This window comes from Talpa europaea (genome assembly GCF_964194135.1).
Source record: "Talpa europaea genome assembly, chromosome: 10".
Lineage (NCBI taxonomy): Eukaryota > Metazoa > Chordata > Mammalia > Eulipotyphla > Talpidae > Talpa > Talpa europaea.
The window spans coordinates 112,460,139-112,482,450 of record NC_140077.1 but is presented as its reverse complement, the minus strand read 5'-3'; the positions used below and the strand labels follow the sequence as shown (position 1 = coordinate 112,482,450).

The 22,312-nt window shown below is 52.4% G+C and overlaps 1 protein-coding gene across 1 annotated transcript in view; it reads right to left on the bottom strand.

Annotated features, from left to right (window-relative positions):
• Positions 1-13,598: 13,598 nt before the first annotated feature.
• SETD7 (SET domain containing 7, histone lysine methyltransferase) overlaps positions 13,599-22,312 on the bottom strand; it is a gene marked incomplete at its 3' end in the record, with an annotated part of 29,250 nt that continues 20,536 nt past the window's right edge. Inside the window, exons 5-8 of the mRNA XM_084245060.1 lie at positions 21,956-22,037; positions 19,237-19,354; positions 16,864-17,021; positions 13,599-13,779 (exon numbers count right to left, since the gene is read on the bottom strand). Of these exons, the coding sequence (XP_084101186.1) occupies positions 13,599-13,779; positions 16,864-17,021; positions 19,237-19,354; positions 21,956-22,037 (539 nt within the window). The remainder of the gene's footprint in view (positions 13,780-16,863; positions 17,022-19,236; positions 19,355-21,955; positions 22,038-22,312) is intronic.

Below are 22,312 nucleotides of genomic sequence, written 5' to 3'. Positions count from 1 at the left end.
GATATCTTTTCTGTGGTGTTTCCCACCTCCAAGCAATTCTCCAGTTCTCAGTGGACACTAACGGGGCGCCCAATAAATAGAACTCAGTTCTCACGCTGCCTGGAGATGTGTTGATGCCACCGGTTAAGGACTCAGTCCCACAAGGTCGCCCCCACATCAGATGCCAACGCCAAGTCCAGGCTGTCACTGGCTATCATTGGAGGGTCCCGTAATTCCCTTTTGGGGTTCAATTAATTTGCTAGAGCGGCTCACAGGACTCAGGGAACCCCTTTACTCACTGGATTGCTAGCTAATTACAGGATTGTTAGCTAATTACAGGAGATATTAAAGGACACGAGTGAACAGTCACATGGAGCCATATGTAGGGTCTGACCCAGAAGGGTCCTGAGCGAGGCACTTCTGTTCCCAGGGAGTTCGGGGTGGCAACCCTCTGGGCATGGGAACCGGGTGTGACGGCCAGACCCTGCTGCAAGAGATTCTTTTTTAAATCAAACCCTTTTTAAAATCGAAGCAGCAGCACCTGATAAACGCTCCTGGCACGCACCATTGGGGATCTCCTCCTGGTAACCACCTGGTCCTGGAGCCCCAAAACATGGAGCTGGATGAATTCAGCAAGCGCTGCCTGGATTCCCGGAGTGGGGATGTTTTAGGGCAGGAAGGGGGGAGGAGCGGGGGCTCGGGAGGGGCTTTTGGGTGGCCCGGCCTGTGGTCCAGAGTCTGCTGCTGCCTCACCTGATTCTTGCCGAAGGAGCCGGGCCTGGGCGGGGCGATGTTGCCGGCTCCGTCAAGCCCTGCATGTCAGGGAGGGCGAAGTGCACGGCTGCGCTGCTCTTTCCCTGCCCTCCCCGTGTGGCCAGCAGCAGCCTGGCCCTGGCCCGCGTGCCTGGAGTGTCTCCGGCAGATTCTTCGACTCAGTGTTCAAGTCCAGGACACGGGGCAACGGCCGGGGTTGAAAAGGCGCCGGGAGGTGCCAGGTTATCAGACCAGACTTTGGAAAGAGTCACGTGCATCATCAACGGTGTCTTGTTCTACGAGGAAGTATTTTTCCACCAAACAGAAGGATACGGTGGGGAGACCTGAGCCCAGCAGGTGTGGAAGCCGATGCGCTGGGGGAGGAACTTGAGAATCTGTGTGTGTGGACGTGATGGTGGAAACACGGGCGCTGGGCATTGCTGGTACCAACAGGGGAGTCACAGTGGGCGCCAGGCACGTGCTTTCCACGGGGGAGACGGGTACCTGATGCTGCGTCTCCTGTAGAGGGTGGCAGCAGGCCCAGCTGTTCCTGCACCCTCCGTGGATCACACCCATAGGGGTTCACGAGTGCCTGGTGAAGTGGATTTACTAGTTGTAGCATCTTAAGTGGGAAACTCTTGATAATTCTTTGCAATGAAATTCTACCTAGAAAAGTACTTCCTAATAGTCTATATCTCTATCTAGCTCTACTGTTCATCTCTACTCCTCTCCTGTCTATCTATCTGTCTCTATCTGTCTGTCTATCTACCTACCTGTCTATCATCTGTCTATCATCTACATGATAGCCAGAATATAAAATTATCACTTACATGCAGTGAGTCTTCAACATAGGTATATATATTTCCAGGTTAATAAACAATCCCTTTCAAGATAACTTTCATGCATTTTTTCGTCCTTTAACCAGCTAGGCTGGAACTTTTTCCCAAGTGCTCATATGCCACAGGCTTCCTATTGTAAAAATTAAATGTGAGAACTAATGGAAAGTACCCAGTGCAACGCTGGGGGCAGAGTAAACAGCCAATAAATGAGGCGATTGTGAGCCCAGCGGTCAAGGAACAGCCTGGCGGGAGGAAGTGTCCATCCACCTGGCTGGCTTCTTCCCCAGGTCACACCAGGGCAGGCTCAGGATGCTGGAAGTTTCCAAGTGCTTATCTTTATGGGCTCAGAAGCTGGGTATTTTATCAGCATGGGATGAGGCAGCAAACAAATCCCTAGAGTAGAATCAAACCCAGAATCTTCGAGTAGCTCCAGGTCATGAAGATGACTCTTGGGGAAGGGAGGGTTGAGCACTGGCTGAGCATCGCAGGGGGTGGTGTGTGTGTGTGTGTGTGTGTGTGTGTGTGTAGATGGACAATCCCAAGGGCTCCCTGAGCCAGATCAGGAAGGCAGAGCGTGGTCTTCACACCAGAATGGCACATGCCCTGCACGCATCCCCCAAGGGGCTCCCTTTGCCGAGGGCCGGGGGAGTTCAAGGCAGGCCCTTATTCCCAGAGGCAGGGGGTCTGCCTCTGCGTTGCTGGTGTTTTGGCTTTTCAGTGTCAACTTCCTCGTATTAAAAAGGTCTTTCTAGCGTTGTACTCTGCGACGTGGAAACCCCTGACAGCACACAGAATGCGACAGTGGGCCCCGCGCCCTGCCTGGCCTCCGCCCGGCCACCCTGTCCCCACACGGGCCCGCCTCCCGCGACTCGAGGGACATTCCAGACATCAGAGGCGGTTCATTGACTCAAGTCCTGCGGCTTGAGCGCTGGCTTGTCTTTCTCCGGTGACTGGAGCTACCTCTGCCGGGAACTTAAAATGGCTCCCAGGGAGGGACTGTTGATTCCTGGGGGCAGCTGTGTCTGGCAACAGGCACCAACGCAGACTCCTCCCCGGGAGAGCGAGCTCCTGCTGCACACACTCGGGGAGGGACGCGTCCTCGCCTTCTAAGTTCCTTTGACTTGGCCTCATGTGAATGGATACCAGACAGATGCACAGGAGGGAAAACCAAAGCTGGTCTCACGGGTCTGGAGCCCTCCCAGAGAGAGGCCGTGCACAGTGACCGAAGCGGCCAGTTGATCTACCTTTTAGGCAAAAACATGGTGAAGAAGCAACACGACAAAGAGAGGCCGGGCTCTTCAACAAGGGCCCGAGCAGAGGCTACGGGATTTCTCGGCCCTGAAATGCTCCTCTTGGCGGTACGGCGGTCTCTACCTCCTGGGCTGGGGCGAGGGCCAGGCCTGACTGCCCTGCTCACACTGGCTGTTTCTCAAGCGACGTTCATTCAAAATAATCAGCGTGACGCTCTGGCATATTAGGGGGTGACCTGCTTTAGGCCCCACTACACAGGGCCACTGTATTTGAACAGCTCTTCTTGGGATGACATTTTGAGAGATTTTTCTAATATCTCCATTTTAAGGGATTGTTTCCCATTTAGGTGTGTGTTGGGGAGCTGTGGGGGGTGGGCACAGCTCCTCCCAGTGTAGACCCCACTCACATGGTAAGCTGGTGTGGCTCTGTTTTTATTTCAAGCTCTGCAAGATTTCCTCATTTTGGAGAAACTAACTCCCATCCCAGCTGGAGCCAGCTTCTCGCGTCCAGGAGAAAGTCAGGAAGCTGCGTCCGTGAAGCAGCTGCCGCCTCCGGAAGCCATGAGCAGTTTGTGCACAGGGAAGCTGGAGGGTCACTCGCCCTGGCCCAACACTCTTTCCCTGCACCACAGCTGACTCATTACGAAGGACCTAGATCTAGGAGGTCAAGATGTATTGCAGACTCATGACTCTTTTTTTTTTTTAAAGATTTATTTATTTATACAAGAGCTGGGGTACAGGCCAGATGTGCGGGAGGGTGAGAGGATTCACCAGAGTCAGAGCGGGGAACAGAACAGGCAGATTGACTGAAATACACTGCTGAGGGGAGCAGCGGGTGTGACAGGAGAGGTCTGACTCGCCTCAGACTCATGACTCTTTTTTTTTTTTAAGATACTTGATAATTTTATTTTATTTTTTTTTAAAGATTTACTTACTTTTATTTATACAAGCACTGGGTACAGTCAGAAGCACGGGAGGGTGAGAGAATTCACCAGAGCCAGAGCGGGGAGCAGAGCAGGCAGAAGGACCGAGGTACACTGCTGAGGGGAGCAGCGGGCAGCAGGAGAGGTCTGCGCGCCATGCGGGACCCTCCTCCAGGGGCCGGGGAGCAGCTGGGGATTGAACCGGCGCTGCAGAGGCTGCGGGCAGCTTTGCAACCCAGAGCTCAACCGCTGCGCCACCGGGGAGGCCCCCAGACTCATGACTCTTAACCCATGTTCTGCAAAAAAAAACTGTGTCTGGCCAGAGACAGATTTTTAAAGTGCTTCATGACATAAAAATGCTTGTTTGCTTAAAAGAAAGACAAATAATCTGTGTTCAACCTAACCTACTGCACGCACCAAAGGTACTATTAGCCCTTTTGAGACGCGGGCAAAATAAAAACAAAAACCACTTAAAAGTGGTGTTTCCATTTGGTTACTCAAAAGTTGAAACATAAATCAACATCCGCCCAGTCTTCATGTTTGCTTTTAAAATTTATTAAAGGGGCCTCCCCTGGTGGCGCAGGGGTTGAGCGCTGGGCTGCGAAGCTGCCCACGGCCTCTGCAGCGCCGGTTCGATCCCCAGCCACCGGCAAGGATCCCAAATGGTGCGACAGACCTCCCCAGCCGCCCGCTGCTCCCCTCAGCAGTGTGCTTTGTCAGTCTGCCTGTTCTGTTTCCTTCTCTGGCTCTGGTGGATTCTCTCACCCTCCCGCGCTTCTGACTCTACTCAGTGCTTGTATGAATAAATAAATAAATCTTTAAAAAAATCACTACTTGTGACCTTGGGCAAGTTTTAAAAAATAAAATAAAATAAAATGTATTAAAATATCCTTTTGCTAAAGTGCTTTTTGTTTTTGGAGCTCCATCAGAAAGTGCGAGGACCATCCTCATCAGCAGAGGGCGCCGGGCCGCGGAGAATGGACTCGCTTTAGAAAGGACACCTGGGCGCACAGGTGACTCCCATGCAGGATTAGCTGTTTTCACCATCGATGGCTCCTTTCTTTCAGTTGCTCAGGCCAAAGTCGGCGTTCTCTTAGAGTCCTTGCTTCCCAGGGCAGGAAGCATCCTTTTTATTTGGACACTGTGAGCCTGGGCTACCAGCTCCTAGGGAGAGCCAGCAATTCCTGTGCTGACCGCCCCGGAGCCCACAGCAGCAGCCAGTACAGCGCCATGGCCTGACCCCGCCGAGTCGCTTGAAACTGCTCAAAGCAGGTGAGTCTAAGCCTGCTTATCCTGCCTCCCTCTTGCTCCCCAGAAACCACAGCAAACACTCTGGCCCAGAATTTTCTCTGCTCCCCTGCCTCCTGAACACTGCCCACCCGTCTCCCCGCTTTCTGGCTGGCCCCTCCCCCTGGGAGCTGTGATGAACTTGTCTCCTGGCCTGCTGACCTCTTCACACCCGAATGATAATAAAACCTGCATTTAAAAATACTTAACTGGGGCCTCCCTGGTGGCTCAAGGGGTTAAAGTCACTATGAAGCTATTAGCAGCCACCACAGAATGAGTTTGATCCCTGGTGCAGGGTAAGGTGAAAGCATCAGACTTTTCTGCCCTCCCTCCATTAGGATAGATGAGGGAGCCCTGTGGTCCTGAACGCATGCCTGATGGCGGGCGCCTGGAGTGGGCACACCTGGGCTGAGAGACTGAGTTTATAAGGGCAGCGTCACGGGGACGCCAGCAGAAGCCAAGAACGAACGGAAGCAGGAGAGCAGAGAAGCAGAGAGAACACGAGAGAAGGCCAGAGAGCCCAGATAGAGTGAAGACTTGCTGGGGCCTGGGAGGCCTGTCAGCCTCCCGGCCCCCCAGCACCCCTGTCTGGCATATGCCTGGTAAATCTAAGTAAAAAACCTGCAAAAGCCACTGAGGGCTCCAGGACTCTGACTCCTCCTTACCTGTCTGCTGGATCATAGAAAACCTGCTAGGGCCTGTTCCTGCCCCTACACTGGCCAGGGAGCTGACCCTGGGCGCAGCAGACACAGGGCGCAGCAGACCTCTCTTGTCTCCCCGCTGCTCCCCTCAGCAGTGGACTTCAGTGGATCCGCCTGTTCTGCTCCCCACTCTGTCTCCAGTGAGTCCTCTCATCCCCCTCCCTGTACCTCTGGCCTGCACCCCAGTTCTTGCATGCAAATATAAATCAATATTAGGGAAAAAATACTTAACTAGACATCTCTGCAAATCCTATTGTTTCTGCCATGTGGGTTACCCCAAATTCAGTCATTTGTCATCACTGTGGCCCCATCTGTCTCACCCACCAGGACCTCTGGCTTCCTGGGGTCGCCACCCCCACTCCAGGCTGTCCTCCAGCCTGATCCTGGGCTAGGAGGGATGGTCTGACCACACTTCCCTGTATAGCCCCCCTGGGAGGGGCTGATAGCTGTGAAAATATCCCAAGTGATTTTGGAATCTGTGGCAAGCCAGGCTGGACAATGCTGGCTTATTTTTAAGAGCAAATGTACGTTACATCACTGTTTGATCCCCATCGCACTGAGTTACAAAGTCCACAGGATTGTCTGGGGCCTGTAGAGCTGTGCAGGCCCCTGGGCTTGGCTCCCTACAGCCCCTCTGGGCCTGCGCCCCTCCCCAGAAGCCTGCTCTCCAGAAGCCCACTGTGCTTTCCTTCCCAGGGAGGTGCCCCTGAGTCTCCCCCGTACCCCCTCCCTGCACACTGCACCCCTGGTGTTGTTCACATACCTGCCTGGTACCGGCAGACACTCCATGCGTCTGTGACGTGTGTCCTCCCAGAACTGTTAGCTCAACAGAAACATCTGACTTTTTGTTCCCTGCTGGTTTGTTAACAGTGACCCCTGGACGAGAGAACGTGTGCCGGACGGACACTACTAGGGATGCCGAACTTCCTGTGGCCTCTACAGGTGTAATAAAACCCAAAGGCAGGTATGTAGTAAGAGGTTTTTGTGGGATGATTACTGAGGTTAAAATAATGTGGTCTCCACCCCCTCGCGTTGCCTATTCCACCACCCTCGAATTCACACCATCTTCACCCACAAAAAGTTGTGTGATGTTTCACTTTTGAGAATTCAGCATCTTAGACTTACCCCAGTTTGTATTGAATTTTTAATCTCACACTCCTCTCCCCCACGAGGAGGAAGACTATCGACTCGTGTGGCGTGGTGAGAGCTGCCCCAAAGACGGGGCACTTGGGTGTCTTTGCCCAGGCGGTGAGGTTGAGCCAACACCGGGCTGGATTTAGTCATCTCGCTGGCTTTGGTTTTCTTCCTTCTCTGGAAGGCTCTGTGATAAGGTTAAGGATCGGGCAACCGAGGGAGGTAAAAATAAAGCAATTCTCACCGTTTGCTTCAGTTTGACATCTGCGTGTGCCTCACGTAGCCCAGCTTAGCAGAACTCACAGCTTTGGGGTACTGGACACCACACCCAGCTCACAGCAGTGTGACCTGCACCCCATGCCCCGGGCTTGTGTGCTGTGGAAACACTGTAGGGGAGCTTGGGAAGGCCGTGATTTGGGCAGGAACAATGGTTTCTAGGTTCTTCCACTCAGTTGTTCCAAATCTCCCTCACCAGCTTGCAAACGTCCCTTGTCTTCTCTAAACAGAGTTGAAGTGAGCGCGTTCAGGTGAACAGGGTGAGAGCCGCCCCTTGTCCTGCTCGGCAGGTAGAGAAATCACGAGCTGGCAGGTGGCCCCGACATCTCCTTCAACAACCTGCTCCACAGGCTGCCCAAAGGCGCCCCGCCCAGACAAGGTGCTGTGTCCTGACCAACAGCTGCTTCACAATTTCTTGGGGGCCAAGGGCTCCCCTGTGCAGTGGGTGAAAATCCTCCCTGAGACCAGCAACCAAGGTCTCATTAGCACGAACACACACCCTGGGTGGGAACTAGCTGCTAGTGAGACACGAATGTATGAAGGCCCGTGACCCATGTGCACGTGCCCCGGTGTCATCCAGCCCGACACCCAAGGGTGCTGCCCATCTGCTTCCTGACAGACCCACCTCTGAAACCCCCTTCCTAGTTTCCATTGGGGAGCAGGGCTAACAACACCCTCTCCCAGCACTGGCGCCGTCGTGCACACGGCTTTACTAAATCTCCCCTGGCTGCCGAATCTCTGGCGAACTCCCTCTCCTAGAGGGTCTCCGAGCGCGCACCTGCTGGTTGCTGGGGTCTGTAACCGATGTTTCCCATCTTTCAGGTAACTGTCCTCATCACCTACCTCATTTGCCTTCAACACCCTTAATATTTACATAGTCCCAGGTTGGGCTGCTGTCGCCAGTTTTCCAGATTCGGGGGTGTGTGGCCTCATCCCTCCCCGCAGCTCTTACTGCAGTGCCTGGTCAGTGGAAAATGGCTCATATTTTACAGTCACTTCAGTGCGAAGCCCGCGTGCTCTGGCATGCGGGCAGGCGCGTCATCAGAAACACAGCAGGCCCCCCGACACCCGAAGGAAGACGAAGGCAGATGATTGTATATCTTGTTTAATACTTGCATTGTTTCTATAGCGCAATTATAGCAATCTTTAAATTGACTTTTCATTACAAATATTTGTCAAGTTTTGTTTCAGAAACATTTTTCCTACTCTCTTGCACATGCACCCAGACACACTACAAAAAACTCACTCATAACACAGTAAGGGCAAACATTATTCATGTAAACATCTTTCATTAATTTCCCATAATTTAAAAAAATCATAGAATTATAGATATTGAATAAGGCTCATAGATTTAGTTCAGATTCCACAAAAGACCAATCAAAGATACTCACGAGCGGCGATGGGGTCAGCTTCGGGTGGCAATAAACGCCGAAAGCGTCCCCCTGGCTTTCGGTCCTGAAACATACCTCACAACCTGGTAAATGCATTTCAGGATAAAAAGAGAACATAGAAAAACCCAGGAGGAGAAACTTTAGAAGTAGGGAGCTCAGAGCTATGACCCTAATGTCCTCTAGGATGCACAAGCTTCACGTGGTCCCTGTGTTTTCCATACACGAATCGAGATTGATCAGAGTAATCCAAAATGTACCACGCAGATAGGTTAAGATACATTGGCATGTGTGTACATATTGCTAGTATACACAGTGAAATTTGTCGTAATGTGTGTCATTTCCTTAGATCCAGGACCAAAGCGGGAGACAACAAAACCCACTGGGTTGGTGTCGTTGTGAGGGCGCGGCCCCTGACGTGGAGGGCCCGAGGGTGGGGTTATGGCCAAGGGATGCGATTGGTCTTGAGGGTAAAACAACTTGGAACAACGGTGTGGAAAGTCACGGACAGGGAGCAAGGGTGGGCGTGATCCGAGGCTGTCTCCCCCTGGGCGGAAGCTCGGTGCGAGGTGCATAGTCCCCAGAGCGGAGACGCGAGTGATCTGTGCTGGGCCTGGGCCCTGGCCGCGGCACCCGCCTCTGTCCTCTCTCGAGGTGGAGGTCTGGAGGCAGGGGCCGCTGGCCAAACCGTGAAGTCCCACCCCGGGGTCTGAACCCCAACTCCACTGAGGGCAGCCTCCCTGACGTGTGAGACTAGGCAGTAAGGGTGGCGGCGGAGGGTGGCCCAAAACACCCGGTCCCCCGGTTTACATGGCCACATCTGGCTTCAGATTCTGCTGCCCTGCAGAGAAATTGTGCTCCAGATAACTGCACCGGGCCCTCCAAGGCCCCGAGTGATGTCACGGAAAGGTGGACACACCTTCACGAGCACCTGACTTACACCAGGAAGCGGCTGAGGCACTGGGGAAGCCTACAGAACTCTCTCCACGGCCCAGCGAGCTCGCCGGGCGCCACGACGGTCGAGTTCTCTGTAGGCTTTCGATTTTTAAAAATCAAAATTGATTTGTATCTCAATAGACTCAGAATTCTCACCAAAAATTTTGTGATCGGTTGAAATAGCACTGGAAGAATTCAACTTCATTTAAATATAGTCATTCTACCCTGAAAATATTTCATACAAACATCTATTTACATACAAACACATTAAAATTTGTGAAGGGGGGTTGCACCCCGGTGGTTGTATGGCTTGAAATAGTTTCATTGCTTTGAACAGGTTATGTACACATTTGGCGAAATAAAAACGATTACAATTTAGAATTTGTAAAGTAGGAGAAAAAAGTGACCTCGCCGAGGCCTCCAATTTCTGAAGGGAAAGATGAAAGAAAAAACAATCACTGGAGGAACCTCAAGTGGATGCAAATTCAATAGTTTGTGAACCTTTGATCTGCGGCAACTAAACATTACAACGTATCAGCCTCACAACACAGTTTTTGCTTGTTTTTCTAAAACAAAAGATGTCTGGATTCGAAATCACTACTCCTAAGACAGAAACTTGAGGCAAAGATTTGAAAATAAAGCAAAACAGAAAACTATACCTTCTTGGAAGATCGTAAATGTACTTTGCAAAGAGTGATTCAAAGTGGGATCTACGAGAGGGACGTTACAAAAGTGCCACCGAACACCACCGAGAAAACCCTGAACCCCGCTGTTGGCAGTCACGCCCTCCCGGCACAGGCACCGCGAAGGGCTGACACGGCTTCCCCGTGGCCTCTTCAGGTTGTTGGTGATAAAGAAACCGTTTTTCAAGTGTGAAGAACCCCTAGAGGACCAAATAAGTTTCCCTACAGCCCCAGACAGGTTCAAAGAGGTCTCGAAAACCAATCCCTTCTTGGTTTCTCAGGTGGGTGGGGAGGAAGCGGGGCAGAGAACAGGTACTGCAGACCTCGAGTCTTCCTGGCCTTTGCTTTTGAAGCTCATCAATCCTTTGTGCCAGAAATTCCATCTTTACACTCGTTTTGCTCACGCAGCCAAGTGTCCATTTGGGGACACACCTCCAGAGATTAGTTCCTATTCCTAAGTCGAGCGCGAGGGGATAGCTCGTTCTAGGACAGCAGCTCAGGAAAGATCTAGGCATGCGGGGGCTGGGCTGGCTCTGGGTGGACTCCTGGGTCGTCCACATCACCCCACTCATGGGTGCTGTGGGTTTGGGGATTTCCTTATTCTCCGCCACATGGCAGCGTCCACGTTTCTCTAGTGATTACGATGCTGATGAAATGACCGGATCCCGCTGTTTACTGACCTCTCTCCCCGACCCCCCACCGTGGATGTGAAGATGCACTAGAAAACTCCACCCCAGGGGCTCCCCTCTTCCTTTGGCTCAAACAAGGAGCCCATCGTCCCACCCTCCCTCCCTCCCTCCTCACCACTTCATTCCTTGTGGAAACTTAACCCCCCGACTTGATCTACCTACAGATCAGCGACTCTCAGGCTACATTTGACCCCAAACAAAGCTTTACGTGTGTGTGTGTGTGTGTGTGTGTGTGTGTGTGTTGGGGGTGGGGAGGGGAGAGGGAGCAACAGAGTCAGACAGAGACTTAGTGAGAGGTACAAGGGGTGTGCATGCGCACACGTGTGTGCACACACACACACACACACACACACAGCCTCCCCCCCTCGCAGGTCAGAGAGCGGGGCCAGAGAGCGGGGCCGCGGGAGAGGAGGGAGTTCTGAGCAGGCGGGGAGGCCGGCTGGAGGCTGTGCACAGGGCCTGGAGCGAGATGGCAGAGAGGGGGCAGCAGAAAGAGCCGGAATGATGGAGACTCCGCTCGGGTGTGTCCTTGAGTTTACCTGAAGGTCACAGGCACTCGCTGGGGGTTCAAGCTAGTACTAGCGTTCAGTGTCTAAGGCGGAGGATGGATTAGTGGGTTAATCACTACTTCAATTCCTTTTACCAAAAAAAAAAAAAAAAAAAAAAAAAAAAAGGAAAAATTCCATTTGCATGGGATACCCAGAGGAGCCCCTTAGGACAGACTCGCCCCTCCCTCAGCCCCCTACAACAGTCTCCCCTCAGGACAGGCATCCTTGAGCTTGGCTGCACCCAGGGCAAACTGTGCCTCCCTGTCCAGGCTCCACGCCCACTTGTTCCCAGGGGATGACAGCACCTCTCCCAACAAGAGTCCTGAGGCCTCCCCCCTAGGGGGCCGTTTCCAGAAGGGTGTGTTTCTACAGAATAGAAGCGATCCTATCCTGGCGCCTTTCACCTAAGAACTCGATGCAACTCCCTCTGCGGGAGAGCTTTCTGGAGGCCCTGCGGCCCTGTGTCTGAGCCATCAGCTGTGTCCCCAGAGCTGGGCAGAAGGCAGCCCCGGGAAGCCTGACCGTCAACGGGAAGGGTGGCTTCTGCCACTCCCGGGAGGCTGGGTCCTGTGCCGGGGCCACCTGAACCAGAAATTGGAAGCAGCCCCGGAACAGGCACGTTTGTCAAGGTCCCCCTCAGAGCGAGGTGCCCCTGGCAGGGACTAGGCAACTTCCTTCTGCTGTTTCTTTTCTCTTCTCTTCCCAGCTGTGCCTGTGGCTCCCCCCAGGGCCCCTGCCTGCCAGGGTGGGGAAGAAGCAAGCTTTCAAGACTAGGCTGACTGGGCGACAGAGGCCAGGGGGACACTTACCGGCCAGAGCAGCTGCCCATCCGGACCTCCCAGCCGCCACTGGAGGCATCTGGAGAAGACCCGGCTTTGGCATGTGGAGAGGATGCATACAAAATCCCCAGACGCCCAGAGTCCACTCAGAGCCACCCCAGAGAATACACACCTAATCAGCTGAACTAAAAAACAGGGTTTTACTCTATTTCTGCAGTTGTGATCACACATGGCTGGCAAAATAGCTGAAATGCTATGGATAGTGTTGCTTTTAAACTGTACAGGTGTTAACTCGAAACTCACGATGCTCTGAAGCAGGTAAGTGCCCTGAACTTACAATGATGAAGAGGTTTAGCTTTAAGGTTTGAGTTGTTCCTAGTGACCAGTATGCCTCTCCTAACAGTAGCGATTAAAAGAAAAAAATCACAACTTTTGAATTCTGTGTTAGAACTCAAGTTTGCTACTTAATTTTGAATTCAATGCCCTGCGTCCCGAGCCAGACTGCTCTGTGGTACATGCATTTAATGTGCACCCCAGGAGAAAAAATCACGAGTGCAATTAAAGATATTGCAAAATTGCCACAGTTACTGCTTGAGAAACATCCTTTTCCCTCTCTTCTGCCTTAACGTATATATTACAACTCTTCCATAACTTAACGCAAACAAATGAAATTCATTTCTTCTCACATCTTAAAGCAAAGATATCTTTGTTTACATGCGAGAATAATAATTCTATAATAATATCCTGGCCCTAGAAGCCAGTTCCTTATATTAGGACAGGATAATGGAACGCTGATATAGAAAGCGCCAGAGAGACCTACGCGCTGGGCTGGCGTGGATGCAAAATCCACTGGGAAGTTTACTCTTGTAAAAGATACCTAAGCTAGAGAACAGGAGTGGAAGGGTGAGTAACTCAAAAAGTGGGTTCTGTCCACAAGGGGAAAAAAACAAAGCCGTTCTATTGCAAGATACAGATCAAAGGTTAAAAGGCAAATTCGACTACATTTCGAGAATAAAAATGGAGGAATTCCTACTCTCCGCACAGTGCCTATGCAAGTGTGAGAACAATGCAGTTTGCATTGGCCCTAGGAAAAAGAAATCATGGAAAAACCACCGACTAAAAAATGACCCAAAAGCCCCCCCCTTTTGCAGCCTGATCGTTTGGCATCTCTGAATGGGGTGCAGCTCCAGACTCACCACCCAGAGCTCAGGCTGGCTCATGTCACCTCCCGACAGTACCTCGCAGCAGAACGCGGTCGCAAGGCTAGCTAATTGTAGATCTGGGGTGAGTAACACAGTCAAACCTAGTTAGGACGCGAGAAGGTCGTTGCTAACGTGGAGCAGGAGGGTGGACGCGGCGCAGCAGGCCCGCGGCGCGGTCGGGAGCGAAGTGCATAGATCCAGGTCTGGTCCAGGTCCCGGCCCCGGCGGGCCTCACTTCTGCTGGGCGGCCTGGAAGGCCCTCAGCTCCACCTGGTACCACTCGGGGGCCTCCGGGCCGCTCTTCCCCGGGGGGCTGTGGTCGTACCCGTAGGCCACGGTGAGCTCCTCCTCGGCCTCCACTGCCCCGAGGGTGCGGATGCATTTGATGGGCCCAAAGCGGGGGTGCATGAACCTGCACAGGGAGGACAGGCAGTCACCCCCGGGCCAGACCCTCAGGACGTGGCCGAGGGCAGGGAGAGGGCCCCGAGGAACTGCCCGCCCTGCGCGGAGCCCCTAAACCTCTGGGGTGGGGGGCAGGGAGCATCCCGCCGGGCAGGGGACCGTTAGCCCCTCACCAGACCTGCTGGCCAGGCAGCTGCATTTGATTTGATTTTTTAAAAAAACATGAGCAGTTTTTAAAAATTAGAAAGTCTGTTAGTTTGGTGCATCTCCTAGAATTTTAGACTCCAGGGATTCTACTGTGTCCTGTCGCAGCTGCATTTTAACACCCCTGCGGAGGGTCTGCCCTTCAGAATGTAAGAGCCACGCACTGCGCTGTCTTCCTTTCTGGAGCAGATCTGATGCTCGTATTTCTCACCGGACAATCATGCGCAACAACCACAGTCTGTCCCTAATGGGAAACCGGTCCTGCAGCTGCCCGGTGGTTCCCTCGGCTGCCCTGGGGCACCAGGTCCCCAGCTCTGGGCGGCTTTTCCAGGGGAAGAAAGAGCCTTGTGGATTTTCAACAGCAAAAACCTCTCTATTCTCCCTGCCTGGATGAAGCCTTACTTCCCCGCATAAAAGCAGGTGATTTCCTTCCAGCAGGGGAGCCTAGAGGCTCCTGCTGGCCATTTCTTTATTTTTTTTTTAATCAAATTTTATTGACTCGCCCAACCTGTTTCTGTAACATTTCCCTGTGAAGCGGCCAGTGAAGGGAGTGACCTCTCCTCATGGGGCCAGGCTACTGCTGGATGGGGTACACCAGCCAGGCCCCCTGTGCTGCTCCCAGCAGGGGAGGAAGAATAGACTCAGTTACCTCAGAGCTTCAACCCCCAGAAGAGCTGCACAAGCATCGCACCGGCAAGGAAGACCCTTTTACTTACTGGCACACTGAGTCGAGGGCAGAGACACCAAGGAGAAGGTTCGGTGGCCTTGGGGGAGCTGGCATGGGGCAGGGGGTGAGCACTTGGTTCTTGCTTCTATGGGTGGTGGGGAACGGGGTGTGTCTGTAGTTTTGGGACATCTTTTGTGTGAAACACAGCAGACCCCCCTATGGGGGGAGTTATGCTCCCAGATGCTGGAGACCAAGCAGAGCACAGAAACCTCTCCGTGTTGATTTTTCCCACGGAGGACACCGATGATCAAGTCTAATTTGTAAATCGGGCCCAGGAAGAGATGGACAATGATAGTGTCGCTGGTGCAGACATGCAGTGCACTGTCACAAACGCTACGTCCACGTCATCTCTCTCCAGCTATCTCCTGGCTTGCAATATAGTGTCCAGCACAAGACACATGATTCTAGAAGCGCATAATGCCATGAATTGGTATCTGAATTTTATATTTGATTATTACTCAGGGAGTCTTCCCTTTGCCCCAATAATGAATTGGTCAAACTGGGCTTGAAAGAAAGGGGGGTAAATCCTCACATGCAGAGACTTGATTTTGCCCAAATGGTTTCTTTCTTGTGTCCTGCGCTGTCTCTCTCTTTTTTTTTTTTTTTTTGGTGAGAAGCATCATGACCTTGCGTGAAATCAAGGATGGATTTGTCCTGAAGGGCGCCCTGAGTGTGTTCGCTCTGCTTCACGGGGCTTGCTACGCTGGCCTAGTTCACACGCGCCACAAAAGCCTCGGCGTTAATGACAGTGTCAGTCTCATTTCGCATGACACACGTCCTCTGCCATTTCCACCCGCCCTTTAAACACAAGTGGTGGCTTCAGAACATGCTGCTGGCCGCCAAGGAGAGCAAGGCTCTGCCAGAACAATTTTTAAGCCATCTCAGAGACGCGGGAAAGGACGTTCAAACTCTGGCAATTTTCCTGCAGACTGAATGCACATGAGCTGATCCTGCGTCTGTTCACGAGATGGCGGACGGGGGCGGTGAGACAGAACTGGCGAGAACAGGCTGCAGGGTTGCCTGGATCCCGGGAAGAAGGTCATGCTCAGGATGAACTAAAGGAGAGCAGCGATGATGCTTCCAGAACCCCAGCTGTATCCCTGCAGGCACAGGTGGGGGACGGGAACACTGTGGGGGAGGGAGGCATGAGACCTGCTAAAATATTTGCAGGGTTACTGTGTGGACAAGAGATTAAAGGGCGCTGGAGAAGGAAAGGGTTGACTAGGGGGTTACAGGGAAATCCCGGGGCTCCACAGAGAACTTTGTGATCGCAGCCCAGAGGCAGTTTCGTCACCTATTTGCATCTGTCCAGACGGCTGCCTCGGTGGTCTGCAGTCAGTTCTCCATCAGTGGAGGTTTCTAAGAAGAGGCTCCACGGGGTAGCCAGGGGAGGGCCCAGCCCCAACAGGGGGGCAGGATGGTTTGATTTCCTAATAGCTTTGCTGAGATATAATTCATGGATCATCAAATTTCCATGTGAAGTGCACGATACAGGGGTTTCCGGGGCGGGACCACCGTCACTGTCTAGAACAGTCTGTCTCCCTCCAAGGAAACCCCATCCTCCTGGGCACCAGCCCCCTTCAGGCCCAGGCAGTCGCTGCACAACCTTCTGTCCCCAGGAATTTGGCCACAGCAGCGTCCAGGCACCAGGCACCGCACACGAGCCCTTCCTGCCCGGCTCCTGGCACTTGGCAGCGCGTCCAGGGCTCACCCACCTTGTGGCCGAGTCCGATTCGGACTCCTTTTCAATGTGGAGCCCTACGGACGCCGCCCACAGGTCGTTCCCGGCACCGAGACCTCTGTCTGGGCTTGGAGCTGTCTCCCTCCTGCCTTCCCCTCAGAGGCTTCCCTGATCTCCATTATGCGGGATTATTTCAATTTATATTGTTGTTCCAAATTACACCATCTTGCGTGAGACACTTTGTAGAAGGAGACAACTGAAGAACTCACACACGCGCACTCACACGCGCGCACACACACATCAGCAACCCTAAGGAGAGTGTTTCTACTTTGAAGCCCATTTCTTAGCCTGCCAAGGCCAAAGAGGGGGCCTTTCGGATCCCAGCCTCAGGCGGTAACTGCGAGGCCCCTGGAGAGCCTGAGGGAGCAGCGCCCTCGTGCCCTCCCCGGCCGGGGCATCGAGGCAGGGGGCGTCAGACTCACATGTCGTAGACGCAGTTCGGGGTGAAGGAGTGATTCGCCTTGTGTCCCAAGGAGGCACAGTACTTGGAGAGGTGGTTGTAGGGCTCAGGGACGTCGATGACGGTCTCCTCATCCAGGGAGAGGGTGTTCCCGTTCAGGGCCCAGTCCCTGCTGTCCACCTGCAGGACAGAGGCGGGAGCATCAGAGAGGCCCTCTGGCCCGGGACCTCTGGGGACGTCAGAGGCTCTGACTCATTTTCCTTGAACGTCCCCCTGTGGTGAGAAGAGCCTCGCCCCACCGCCTGCCCCAGCTGGTACCAGGATTTTTCCTTATCTTGTGTGAAAGGAAGGATGGAAAGTTCTGAACCCACGACGGCCATGATGGCATCTTCCTGCTTCTGCCCCTCTTGCGAGAACAGCAGCTGCTCCCAACAATGGACGGAGGCACCCCCCCCCCCCGCCATTTTAAATGGGGCTAGAACAGGTTTCTCATAAACTGACAGCTGCGTTTCAGATCCCAGGCCCAGGAGAGTGTCTGCCATTCTTGAGGTGACCTCCTACCAACACCATGTGCGTGAAACCTGGTAAATGTATCAATGATTGTGTCTTCAAGGCCAGAGGTCATCGAGCTCCTGATTTTTTATTTTTTTGCTTTTTTGGCAATAGGACCCTTCCAGGTAAGATGGAGACTACCCAGTATGGCTTGCACCAGCAGAAGTGGGGTCGTCCTACAAAGCATAGGTCACAGAGTGATTACAGACAGAGCGCCACAGAGTCTCAACTTTTCAGGCCCGAGGCAAAGTCCAGGCCGAAGCAGCGGCCTCCCGCTGATTCTACAGAGAAGTTGTATTTTCTGGGACTCTGCCCACCCCACATTCTACAGAGCAGTTGCAGACCGACAAGCAATCAAACTGCCGCCCCATAATGAGGAAGGCATGTGTGACAGACTGAATGTCTGTGTCCTCCCAGGTCATGTGTAGGACCCTAGTCCCCCAGGTGATGGTGTTTGGGGGTGGGGCCTTGGGGAGGCTAGCGGGGCAGGCAGAGCATCCTTATAGGATCAGCGCCTTATTTAAGAGGCCCTGGCTGGGGAGGATGTGGAACCCCCATACACTGTGGTGGGGATGCAGCCGGCTCAGCCCCTATGGAAGCGGCATGGAGGTGACTCAAAAGATTAAAACTAGATCTGCCATATGGCCCAGTAATTCCCCTCCTAAGCATCTACCTGAAAAATTTAATAAATATTAATTGGAAAAGAAATTTGTACTCCCATGTTTACTACAGCATTGTTTACAATAGCCAAACTATAGAAGCAATCTAAGTGCCTCAAAACAGATGACTGGATGGGCCTCCCTGGTGGCACAGCGGTTCAGCGCTGGGTTGCGAAGCTGCCCGCAGCCTCTGCAGCACCGGTTTGATCCCCGGCTGCTCCCCGGCCACCGGAGGAGGGTCCCACATGGCGCGCAGACCTCTCCTGCCACCCGCTGCTCCCCTCAGCAGTGTACTTCGGTCCTTCTGCCTGCTCTGCTCCCCGCTCTGGCTCTGGTGAATTCTCTCACCCTCCCGCGCTTCTGACTGTACCCAGTGCTTGTATAAATAAATAAAAATAAATCTTTTTTAAAAAAAACAAAAAACAGATGACTGGATCAAGAAGATGTGGTATATATCCACAACCATCGAAAGGATAAACTCATGCCATTTGCAGCAACATGGATGGAGCTGAAAGGGATAATACTAAGTGAAAAAAGTCAGATGCAGAAAAATAAATACCAGATGGTATCACTGATATGTAGAATATAGAGAGAGATCAAATGAAAAGTCAGATAAAGGTAAGCTTTAAAACTAACCCTTGAAAGCTGATGGCAGAAGAGAAGCTTCCAGAAGGGGCGGAGGAAGGGGATAGGTGAGAACAAAGATGGCAGGGAGCACGGTGAACTAGCTGGTGGACTCCGGGGAGGTGCACTAATGGGTGCGGGGATACTGTACTTCCAAAGTACCAAAAACAATGTCAGCTGATGTTACCTCAGTTAAAAAAAATAACAGAGGCCCTGAAGAAATAGCTGGTTCCTCCCCCATTGTGAGGCCACAGCAAGGAGGGCGGTTTAGGAACCAGCAGTGGGTTCTGACCAGGCACCGGGTCTGCCGGCACCTTGGCCGTGGACACCCCAACCTCCAGCACTGGAAGAAATAGATTCCTGTTGTTTATAAGCCACCCGGTCCATGGTACTTTTGCTGAAGACTGTTCTATGGAAATATACAATTACTTTTATAAGAGAAAGCCCAGCTGCTGGCTTCTTCGTACTTCTAGATTTCCCCTGTGTTCCAAGGGACTAATGGGGAAACCAAGGTGTCTGAAACAAGCCTTGAAGCTGCTTTGCCCCTGCGCCTCACTCACCTCTTGGTGGGTAATTCGGACTCCATTATAAAAAGACATGACAGTGTTAGGTCCCGCCGCTACCTTGGAAAACAGCCCTTCTCCAGCGCTGGAAATGAGAGATTCGGCGACATAAACCCTAAACAGAACAGAGTCAAACAGTGATGTTTTTGGTTAGATATGTCGCCCCTATATCAAGTGCCAAAATCTCATTATGGTGCCCGAGTCCAAAATGTCAGCTCCTGATAATAACCCAATGAGGACGGGAGTAAAGGAGAAAACATTAAACTAAATGTTTGCTATTTGGCATGGAAATGCATGAAATGGTACTTATGTCTTATTCCTAAAGCACTTCAATGCTTGATAGAAGCTTATTTTTTTTTTTCTTTTTTGCTTTTAACTAACGACAATGTTCACTGTCTTCCTGAACAAGTAAGGCATTTTCCAAAGCGAATTCAAACTATACTCAGGTCGGTCAGTGACCCACGAGGGTATGTCTGTGTTCATGAAACCCCAAGATGGAACTTTTACATACAAGAGTGATCATTTATAAGATAAACCCAATGTGCACTTCCTCACAAAGGAGCTGAAAATGGGGCAGTTAACTATTGTCTAAGAGCCAAAACTGGCAGCTGCTTACCTTCCCGAGAGTTTTATTGAGACAGCAATTTGTGTGATATTGTCTACAGCTGCTTAGTGCTACGAAGGCAGAACTGAGTAGGTGCAACAGAGAACGACGAAGCCTACAATAGTTACTGTGTGGCCCTTGACAGCACATTTGCCAGCCCATGGTTTACAAGAAAAGACCACCCATGAATACAGACAGGATACGTGCAAGAGGTTTGTGTCCCAGTTATGCAGGATTCACTGTAGCCAACAGCTGGGAACAATGTCAGTAACCATGGAAGGGTTAATGAATAAGGATGCGGGGTATAGACACAATGGAATATTACACAGCTATACAAAATAATAACAGCATGAAAACCTGCATTGCAACAGCATAGATGGGCCTCGAGGGTTGCCGCTTAGTGAAATGAGTGAGCGGGAGACAGACATCCTATGATACCATGCCTGTGTGGCAGATGAAGAAACAACACAAGCAAGCAAATCAAAACAAAAATAAATACAGGTGCTAAGAACAAGCGTAGCTACCAGAAGAGCAGGTAGAAGAGGGGCTGGATAAATCAGGTAAAAGGGGTGTGCTGGTGGTGGGGGATGGAAACTGGGCTTTGGTGGTGAACACGGTGCCTTAGACACGGGGGTCCAATTGCAGTGCTGGCTGCCTGAAACTGACAGGATGTTACAAACCATGAATTCAGTAGAAAAAAAAGTTAAAGATTTAATAAGATTTAATTAAATCTTTAAAAAGTTAAAGATTTAATCAACAGCCACTTCAGCTCTTTGGCTCTGTGGTGCAGTGACTCTGGGGGACCGGGGGGTCTATAATTTTTGGTGCATTGATGTGAGCCTTATTTCATGGATGGGAACACTGATGACAGCTGCCAGCGCTTGACTTCCTCTCTGCCACCTGGCCTGCGGGCCCCTCTGCCCTGGGCATCGGAGGATGCAGCCCGCCAGCCTGCTCTGGGCCTGGCCCTACATGCTGCTTTGCTTCCAGAACATGGGAGCAGGGTTGTGCCAGGTCTGGGGTGGTGAGGGCCCAGATGGTTCCTGCCAGGGTTTCCATTCATCTCCATGAGAAGGTGCCGGGGGGCGTGACTTCCGCGGCTGAGTGCTGGCCAGAGTGCAGACAGACCCAAGCCCAACTTGGAGCCTGGAGTCCAGCCTGGCCTCACTGAGCCCCGCTGAGCCCGGTCGACGCGGCTGACCTCAGCCAGCTGGCAGAAGCGGGAGTGTGCACGCGAAGGGCAGTTTGCTCAACCACTGAGGGCGGGCAGGGTGAGAGGTCGTCCCCCCAGAGGAACACAAGGCCGAGACACTGGTTATGATGCTGAGTTTGGGGGCTAACAACAGAGCAGCCCCTCCCTTTGTAAGGGGGCCGGAACCTAGTATCAAGAAAGTAGCTGTTCATTCCTTTGACCTGTGGGGGCACAGCTGTCAATCAATCCTGGAAGGGCTAGGGTGACCCCTACACGGCAGGGGCAAGCAGTGAAGTGGACGCCGGACTCACAAAGAGTGAGGCAAAGAGCTCAGCGCAGATGGCGCTCTTGCTCCGAGGCCAGCATCTCGAGAAGGCGCCCCGGCAGGGACCCAGGGACGTGGGAGCTGGCGCGTGGACAAGACTGAACACTGGGCGTGAGCGTGTGGAGTCCAGAACCTGCCACTTGTAAGCGGGCATGTCCTTGTGCTTCTTTGCTTTGCTTCACCCCGTCTCCCCTAAGTGAACCAGGACATTATCTTGTCTTCCAGAGCCCGGCTGGGTTGGGCGGGGAAGGAGCCTTCTGTTCCCCCTGGCTGGAGCTTTAACAGTGTGAAATGCTCCCCTGGGCCCCAGGGGGTGCAGAGACTGGGCCGGAGCCCCAGCAAGGGGCAATGGGATGCGGCCTCGCCAACCGCAGGGCCCCCTTCTCTCTGTGTCTGCGTCTAGGCCGTGCCTTATGGGTGAGAGACTCTTTCACACTGACTGGCTCTAGAGGAAGATGAAATCACTCTCCCTCAGAAAACGAGGAACGATCTTGCTGCTCAGGAACTTGGCCCATGGAGCCACAGAGGAACATTCGCCTCCATCCTGGAGTTACTTAATCTCACATAACCATTGAAATCACCAGGAAAAGGTTACCTCTCTGCTTCATAAGGATCTGGAAGAAGAGCGTTGGTAGAAATGCAAGAAGAAGTCGACTTATCAAAATGGAACGCTGGGCCTGAAAACAAACAAAGGTGTCAGGGCAGGCACGGAGTCAGGGAGGGCAGCATAAATGTTTCTCTCTCCCCAAGGGGGAGGGAGAGTTAAATATCCCCCACAGGATTCAAATGATACCAACGCGAGTGTAACTCTGCAATATAAATGGTATTTCTGGGATGGACGCGAGTTTATATCCAGATCTCAATGAACAGCCATCAGATGGAGCTCAGGGGCCCTTTTTGCTTTTGAATTTTCTTTATACAAATGGTTTAAAAGATGCTTGTATAATTGAAA